Raw genomic sequence first — 9,193 nt, forward strand, 5'->3', positions numbered from 1 at the left:
CTAAGTATCACAAACAGGTATCACGATTCGCTGAAAATGCCTCTGTTTACACGCGGGAAGCTGGCAATTGTGAAATATTTGTTTACAGTCTACGCTAAGTAGGGACATGTATTACGAAGGTTTGGGAAAAGTCCTGCTCACAAGTGAGGGGTATACTATGTAGCATGATATAATAAAGCCAGCGGCGTAGTACCAGGGCGGGAGGAGGGGGGGGGGGCCGTGGGCCCTGGGTGCCAGGGGGAGGGGGTGTCAAATATGTGTGAAGAAGGCCCTCTTCCCACCGGTTTGATTGGGCGTAAATGATCAAGAATCCTCCGGTAAACAGCAGCCTGAGCTCATGTACCTGATGTACCAGATGTGTAGTACCGCAGAATTATCAGCTGCAGCTTTATCAACAGCCTGCGTAATAATTGTACGAGTGTGCAGGATAAAAAAATTAATTCTCTAAGTGGTCGCTAAACTACTCGCCTTAGCGGAACGTGGCTTGTGGGGTGCTCTCATGTCTCAACACGCTTTGTGTGTCGCCAGTACGCATGCGGTGTTTCATTTATCAGTTTTTTATCATTTGCTTTACTTTTGTATGTTTCGCGGTGTTGAATAAAGGCACTGTCACCTAGTCATAGATAACCATCACTTTGACATTTTGTTGTTGTCATGGTGGCGACCCGCGGGGTGGCGTATTGAGCCCTATTCTCTTTGACCTAATTGTGGTCGGCCCTGCTGAAATATTGCCCAAGACAATTCACCTATCAATATACGCTGATGACATTTGTCTTTGGTCTTTTATGGTGACTCGTCTTCGGGTGCGCGCAAGAATTCAGCGCGAAGCCACCCGAACTTGTTTGTATCTCCGCAAACAATGCCTTAGTGTGTCCATCGAAAAATGCTCGTTAATCGCGCTTACGCAGAAACCCATGGCACCGTGCCCTGCTTCTGCCGATGGCCAGCGTTTCAAGTACCAGAAGATTCACAGCCTTTTAGGTGTGATTATTGACAGGGACCTTTCATGGAGCCCCCACTTGATCTACCCTGAAGCGGAGACTAATTTCTTTTGCACATATAGTAAGGTGTCTGTGCGGGAAAACCTGGGGCACCTCGATACTGTCCATGCTGCAGCCGTACAGAGCGCTGTTTCTGGGCGTTTTACGATACCGCTTGCCAGTTTTGGCGAACACATCTGAAACAAACATTCGTACCCTCGAAAGATTGCAAGGCCAGGATCTACGGATATGTCTTGGAATATCACGATGCTCCTCGACTCACTCAACCATCACGATTGCTAGAGATGACTTGGTTCCAACATATATAACGACTGAAAATTTTAGACCACATATTCGACATCTGTGTCACGAGCCCATTCACTATATCGCTGCTTTGCCTGAACATAGACCTCAAGCCACATTTTCCAAACTTGTTACGACACATGAAGGCTACCTTCCGTCGGGCTTTACACCAGCACCAAGACCACTGTTACCCTTCTGGTGCCTACGACAGGCCCAAGTAGGTTTCATAATTACGGGAATTACGAAGACCCCTTGTCGCTCTACGTGCCGATCTACATCGCAGCAGCCGAACCTCGGAATCATGTCGATATTTGTGAATCTAACGCAGCCCTTCGGAGTCCGCAGTCAGCCTTACGACGCAAGACCCATGAACAAGTGGTGTTTCAGACCAGAGAGCTTGTCCATCAATCCCTCATCAGCGGGTATGACATCATCTTCCAATGGCTTTCGGGGCGCTGTGACATCGTCGGAAATCACCTTGCGGATGATGCCACCCGGTCACTCCTTAAGAAATAACCTGGCACTTCCTGTATCCTTATCAAGGACAGACGCTGCGAGGGGTCTTTGTTCACTTGCTCAAACCAAGACTGAATCTTTGTGAAAGACCCCCAATTTCTCAAACTGCCGTTTCCACCGACTGGATCCTACAAATTCAAGCTGCAGATTCCATCAAACTTCCCCCAACGTGCTGCTAGTTTACTGTGCCGCATATTTTTAAGGGTGTATTTTACGACAGCCTACTCATACCTTATTGGAATGTCCGACACAACGATTCGTTACTTGTACAAATGTGAAGAGACGATCAAGCACGTGTTGTGTTTTTGTAATCACTATGAGATCAAACGCGACGTTCTTCCGAGGGCTTTAAACCGATTAGATAGCAGACCATTTCCAGAGACTATGGCCCCACGCATCACAGGGTTGCACAGCGGCGCGGGCACTGCTGCGTTTCATAAGATGTACTGGTCTCAATGTACGATTACTGGCGTGAAGTTATGGACAACCACCCGTATTCACACTGATAGTACTTTGTTCACTCCCCATCTTTTCTTTTCTTCCCTTAAACCTCTTCCCCTATGCAGGGTAGCAAACCAGACCTACGTCTTCTTGACATTCCTGCCCTTCCTCTCTTCCTTTCGTGCTCCTCTTCCAGCTGTTGTTTCACTTCATGTCCCAAATACAGTGTCCTAGCTGTTTCAGTTACACAGAAATTTTAGAAAAAGGCGAATTTTCTGAGGGTATTTCCCTATATTCTATCAGGTTATGCGTTTTTGTGACCACTAGGAGCACGGTATACAATTATATAGATATGGCATATAAAATTATAATTATATTATATGCCATGTAAAATGTGGCATATAATTAATAAGGATATCTTAAATAACTGCCTAATTGGCAATTATAGAGCAAACATTGCAATTAGAAAATTGAGGGCCCCAATGGATATTATTAACTCAACAAAAACGTCTCAAACGAAACCCACTTCGGTGCTACAGCCTGTAGTACTTTGGCACTGCGGGCGGCCCAGTATGGCTGTACCCAAAGTAACATGAAATAGTGCATCAGTGACGCCGACATCTGTACCCTCTCCATGTCGAGTGCCGACCAACAGTAGCGCTAGCTAGCGCTGTCACGGGCTTCATCGCGGCCTTCTTGTTTTTAACGCGATAGCGTTAAGGAGCTCGTGTCGCAGAAAAGCCGGTGTCGTCGGCGTCGGCGTCGGTGTCGGCGTTTGCGGCGTTGACCGTGAGCGATAAATCACGGCAGGCGCTTCATAAATAAAAAGCAACTTCCAAGATTGGCCCGGTGGGAATCGAACCAGGGTCTCCGGAGTGTGAGACGGAGACGCTACCACTCAGCCACGAGTTCGATGCTTCCAAGCGGTGCAAACGCGCCTCTAGTGAATGCGGTGTTGCCTTCGAAACGAGCCGTGTAAAGTTATACTGCGGTGTATATCGGTAATTATGAACATGTAACGTACAGAAGTCACAATTACACGAGTTGCGAAGTGCGTTTCCGCTGCATTTCTTCTGCGCTTTCCGCACACGCAGAGCCATCTTGCGGCAAACACAGAAGACCCCCTCCTCTCAATGTACGGCGCTGCCCCGACAGGAGGCGCGCCGCGCGCGCATTGGGACCGCTGCCAGGCGCGTCGCGGGACTCCCTCTCCCCTGACGACGCTTCGCCGTGCTCCCGGTTTAGATTACTATCTATCTCTCTGCCCGTGCCGATCACGACGTTTGGCTGGCGTAGATCGTTTCCCCTCCGAGACACCGAGTTCTTTGGTTCGTTCCGTTCGCTCAGGCGCACGTTTCGTTGCCGCGCCGAACGCTGCGTTGCTCGACGCTCACCGCGTGATAGGTGGGCGCTAAGTCCGATGCGGGGCGCATCGTAAGTGATCGCTGTGCCGTAGCGCATTGTCTTATACCCCTTGGCGGGTTTACGGGAACGCTGTCGCGTCCCACTCTTGATGGCGAAGCTTGAGCGTCCTCCAATTTTTTTGCACGTGCACGCCATGAATCGACGCGGAGCGTGTTCTGTTCCGTTTCCAATCCTATGGCGCTTCTACAGCTCGGATGATAACGTTTGCCAAGAGCAGCATATTAAAAAAAATTATGGATGAGAACGAAACGAACTTGTAATTGTCACACCATTGGTGCCCCATGGAATCAGATGGCATTTTTTGATAGGGTGGGCAAATCAGCGTCACTGACATGCTGTTTAATTTTCGTTTTCTTTCAGTACCTACGAAGATTTCTGTGAAGTTATTGCTGGGAAGCTTACCTAAAAATGCGGCGTTTGTCGCATCTCCAGTATTGTATTTCTTTTTGCGCGCAATGCCAAAATTCTGTTGCATTCGTTTGAGAGGAGATCTGTAGGTGCCCAATTAATTACGCGAGTAATCATCCCGCCAGGAATCATCACAGCTACGCAGCTCCACGTAAACACTGGTGAAACCACAAAACCTAGATCGCTCAGAATAGAACAATGTTTGGTAAAAGCTAGCCACAGGTGCCATGAGTGGAGTGGTTTGCTAGCTCGGCTTTACAGAAGCACAGTTTCACCTGTGAAATACAAGAACAAGCCCGTTGCCAATGTTTGCATAGCTTTTCTGTCGGTCATTCATGAACCCCTTAGGTTGTGATATAACCTTCCTTTCCTTGATCACTAAAACTTTGTCAAAATCCATCTTGCGCCGTGGAAAAAGAGAACTCTTCATTGCTGTTTACGATGAGCAGGAAGCATTCGTCCGATGCGCTGAACCAGAATGGAGCTATTTGGTGAACGGAAACGTTTACTGCGCATTTAATGTCCTAATAGAGAATAAGCAAGGCGGTGAAAGAAAAGGATCTTTTTCTGGAATACTCACATTTGCTTGGGCCGGACCGCTGCTTTGTTGCGGGTTCATGATGGCATTGATGAAGCTGCAATGACAGGCACATACCCACTGAGGGTGAAAAAAGATGAAACTGTTTGGGCAAAACTCGCTGCCCCTAACGTAATGGTTTGGAACTTACTCAGGAAGAAATAAGCCTTTCCTGTAGGGTAATGAATAAATGGGCGTGCGTTTTTAAATTTACGTCTGAAGCACTTACTTAGTGCCTTAATTAAGGCAAATAAATTTAAGATGTGAGCCATACCGTGAATTTACGTAAAAGAAAGGTTCAAGCTGAAGATGTTCCTTCTGCTGCTCGGTATGGTACTCATAAAAGAAAGCGTAAAGTAACTCTAGTCGCGTCATAGGTAGGAAATCGAGATCACGTAATGTAACACTGCGAACATATAATAGACAGAAGTAATTGGATGATAATGATGATGACGCGCCTCTTATATAGCTCGTACCCACTAATGGGGATATGCCGAGAATTGGGCTGGGATAGGTAGCGCAATTAAATCGTGATTTCAAAAGGACAAGCAATGTATTTGGGAATATGTTTCACTAGCGTACTTGTACATTTTCTTGTTTGCTGTGTTTTCTTGTGAGACTCATGCATAGAGCAAATTCCCTGTGCACGTTGTGAGGTGGCAGCAATGAATGCAACGCAGTGATATATAGCAGCAATGACTACAGCGTGGTAGCCTAATGCTATGGCGTTCAACTGCTGAGCACAAGGTCTCGGGTTGGGTCCCCATTTTGGTGGCAGCATTTCGATGTGGAAGAAAAGCGAAAAAGCTCGTTCATTATATTTAAGCGCAAAGAAACACGAGCGGAGAAAGCTTTAGTCCAGGTAGTATTTTCATAATGAGATCGTGGTAGCGGCACATAAAACCCGAATAATAATTAAACTCTGGGAATACTGATTCTCTGTTGGCACCGAATATAGCGCTTGTAATTACGGTCCTAGTGCTGGAATGCTTCCGCTATTTTTACGGGGCCACTCTGCCTCCACTCACCTCCTCTCAGATTAATGGCTTTATAAGGCACTCTCCTCCTCCTTCTCTTCGTTATCTAACCGCTACTGACACATGTACATTCAGCGTGGCGGCCGTGTCAAAAAATGAATGAGTTGGTGATCCACACAACTACCAGTGATCCTTACATTCTTACAATCCTTAATCCTCACAACGAATGGCAGTGATGGGAGCGAGCGCATAGTCACCGTCGGGTACTGGTGGAGAGAGCGTAACACCAACACAAGTCACAGCTTGGACTGCAAACGGGGCTGCTCAGCAGAACACAGGCTAGGCTTGATTAGTCCGGGTTGATCAGTTACACTTGGTGGTTCAAGCTGTACAGTGCCAGCGGAATAGTCGTAGGGGGCGCAGTGGGCGGATAAGAAATCAAGACCGAGGATCACATCATTGAAATAGCCGGTGAGGACAATGAAAAAAAAAAACAGAATTTAACGACCGGTAACATTGACACGTGCGGTGCAAATCCCAGTTGCTGCAGACGTACCACCGTTGGTTGCGCGTACAATACGTGATGGGGCAGGTGACATGACCTTCTTCAACTGCGGACGGAGTTCAGAGGTCATAATAGAACTAGGGGCGCTGGTGTCGAACAAGTCGACAGGTAAGCCATTCACTTCATAGTTAATCGGGTTTGCATTGCTAGGGAGTGTCAACAAAGGAATTTCAGCACAAATTGTAATAGCGGCGTCATCTTAGGCAGCTGCAGCCGGCAGTTTTCCGAAGGAAAACGCCACAAGTAGGTCGAGGTCGGGGAACAGCGTGGTGTATGTGAGCGAGAAACTCGACATCGTAGTAGTGTGATCGGCTGTACTGGTGTAGAGTTGGGCGAAACTCGGGATTGATCTTCACGAGCTCTGGCGACACCCCAAGTTGAAAGCACAAATGGTACCGAGACATAGCTTATCTTTCGACAAGCCTCCAGTTTTATTGGTTTAGCTAGATTCACTCTGGGTGGCTATCATTCCTTGGGCGTTGCCTTCTGGGCGGTCCACAAACTGGGGCTCACGTGATCATACCGTCGGTGCATGGTCGTGCCTTCTTTCACTTGTTTGTCGTTCCACCAAGTGCATTACATGCACAAGCACGTTATAAAACAAATGCATTTAGTACAACATCATTAGTTGCGTTAACGTGGTTTAGAAGCATTTTAAAGCTTACAAGAAGTACACTGAATGTGTATTAGACTAATTTGTAACTTAGTACGCTTCGCATTATGCCACGGGAGAACGTTGTCGTGTAGTCATCACATCCCTTCACCGGGCGAGCATGGCGGCTAAACATCCAAGAGGTCCAATGTAAACAAACTCCTACAACGAGCTTGCAGTGCGTGACGTAGTGATCAGGCTCGACGATGACCACTATTTCTTGGATAGTTCTGTTCCTCCGTGAGGAATCTTTACGTGCACCTCGTAAGACTGTCAATAGCTTCGGCAATTTTACAGATCGCAACGCGTACCTACTGTTCACGGGGCAATGCTGAAGAAACAACTTGTCCGGAGCTGCTTCTGCTAGTGCGCTGAGTTCCTCCACTCTGCGTGACTGCGAGCGTCTCGAATATTACATAGTGTGTGCAAAAGGAAGACAGCCTATATAGCTACGATGCGACAAGGAGGTGGTGTCGACGATAGATCTCGCTACCAACACAGTGAAAGAGACATCGACAAACTGCAGATAAGTGTATTTCTATTGTTTCATATTGAGCATAATAATAGTGCACGGATTAAGTCACTTTCGTAGTAGCGAACTGAATGTGCAGCAGTTTAAGAAAGACATTGAGAATCAATGAGTGTTCGTGCTTTTACATGCACGTGGGCCCACGAAAATATGGAAAAGATGAAGGTAACCTTCACTAACTTCTAGAGATAACAGAAATTCATGAGTGACAATAAGCCCGCAGAATCTATGGAAGAGTATCTTTATTCAGATGAAATATCAAGAGCAGGTACTATTATAAAGGAGGAAACTTTTACAAAAATTTCATGGGTTGAACAGCACAAAGAAAGCATTACCGAATCGTGAGCGCCACGTTGCCAATATCCTTGAAAAATATTTAGAATCATTGCATTCTACCGGTTATGTAATATGGGACATAAACCTGGAGGTCAACAAAGAAACATGAGAAGTCGAGGACTCTGCAGAAAACGAAGTAAGAAAAATTGTTGGAGATAGCATTAAGGCAGGAAGACAGTGGCTTAGTAAACCGTAGCAGCTGATGTACTAGTTGAGATTAAGAAAAAGAAATGGAATCAGCAGGCATTCCTCTGATATTTGAGATGAGTGTGGCGAGAGAAAGATTTTAATGCAGGAGAAGAAATAACAGATAAACTCTTCTGTTTTAGGCAGGCCCTCGGGTTCCTGTCCTGGTTGTGATGCGGTGTATCATTCTTTCATCCTTGTCATGTTCTGCAATTACTTCGAACTCTATATATTGATTTTCCTTAACCATGTTTGTTGATACCTCACACGCTTAAGCGATAGCTGGTTTCCTATGCTAAGGAAGACCTGGATTTGCCACACTGGATTCTGACCATAAGTAAATCTAAAAAAAAGTATTGGCTACTAAAGAGAGCACAGCAACGAGATAACAAGTTCAGTAGGCGCCCTCAACAGTGTCGATTGTAAGTGTAATTCCGCGACTTATAATTAAATTTTGAAGATTTAAGTTCAAAAATCGAGATCTTGTTATGAGGCGCATGGTAATGGAAAGCTGCAGATTTATTTTCAGCAGCTCGGGTTATTTAACGTGTACGGAATCCACGGTATACGCGCGTTTTCGCATTCTGACCGCGTTGGAATGTGACTGCCGCGGTTGTGGTTGGACCCGTCACCTCGAGCTCAGCAGCGCAACACCAAAGCCACTGGGCTACCGCAGTTGTTGCGTTCCGCGACCAGAAACAAATATTAGTGTACGCAACACTGCTTTGGAACCCCCTAGAAATATAAAAACAATAACACAGCAGTTTCACACCAATGCTGCATGAACCACTGCACGAACTATTGCACGAACCAAGGTTCGTAGTTTCATCGGCTGAATAAACTGCAGTAAACATTCGCTTACTCCTTGAATTAGCAAGCACTGGGTCACGCACGCACGTGTAAACATCAACAGATCTCACTCAATGACGGCGAACACTCGCCGTCACAGCGTTGGCGTGATGAAGGGCGCGAGCAGAGCGGACCGAACGCTTCTGCTGCCTCTTCCTTCAAAGCGCCTCCGAAAATTTGCGCTACCTGAGCACACCCTTACCTCCCCTACCCCCCCCCCCCCCCACACACACACTCCTAGCTTTGCATCCATCGGAAATTATCTCCAAAACAGTGCGAGGGTGGTGCAAGACCGGGCTAGAGCAACGGCTAGAGGAGGAGAAGCGCGCTAAACTAGCGCCTCCCTCTCCCGGCTTGCGCCTTCAATCATCCCGACTTGACTTGGGGCGCCCATCTAGCCCGGCTCAGCCTCCAACACTTCCTTTAACGCGCACAGTCAACGGCGCGGG

General features: G+C 47.0%; 1 protein-coding gene across 1 annotated transcript in view; it reads right to left on the reverse strand.

Moving 5' to 3' along the window:
- Nucleotides 1–4,813, reverse strand: part of LOC135898157 (uncharacterized) — a 121,626-nt gene extending 116,813 nt beyond the window's left edge. Inside the window, exons 1-2 of the mRNA XM_065426941.2 lie at nt 4,802–4,813; nt 4,654–4,708 (exon numbers count right to left, since the gene is read on the reverse strand). Of these exons, the coding sequence (XP_065283013.1) occupies nt 4,654–4,692 (39 nt within the window). The 5' untranslated portion in view covers nt 4,693–4,708; nt 4,802–4,813. The remainder of the gene's footprint in view (nt 1–4,653; nt 4,709–4,801) is intronic.
- Nucleotides 4,814–9,193: the final 4,380 nt, after the last annotated feature.

Source organism: Dermacentor albipictus, chromosome 10 (assembly GCF_038994185.2).
Source record: "Dermacentor albipictus isolate Rhodes 1998 colony chromosome 10, USDA_Dalb.pri_finalv2, whole genome shotgun sequence".
NCBI lineage: Eukaryota > Metazoa > Arthropoda > Arachnida > Ixodida > Ixodidae > Dermacentor > Dermacentor albipictus.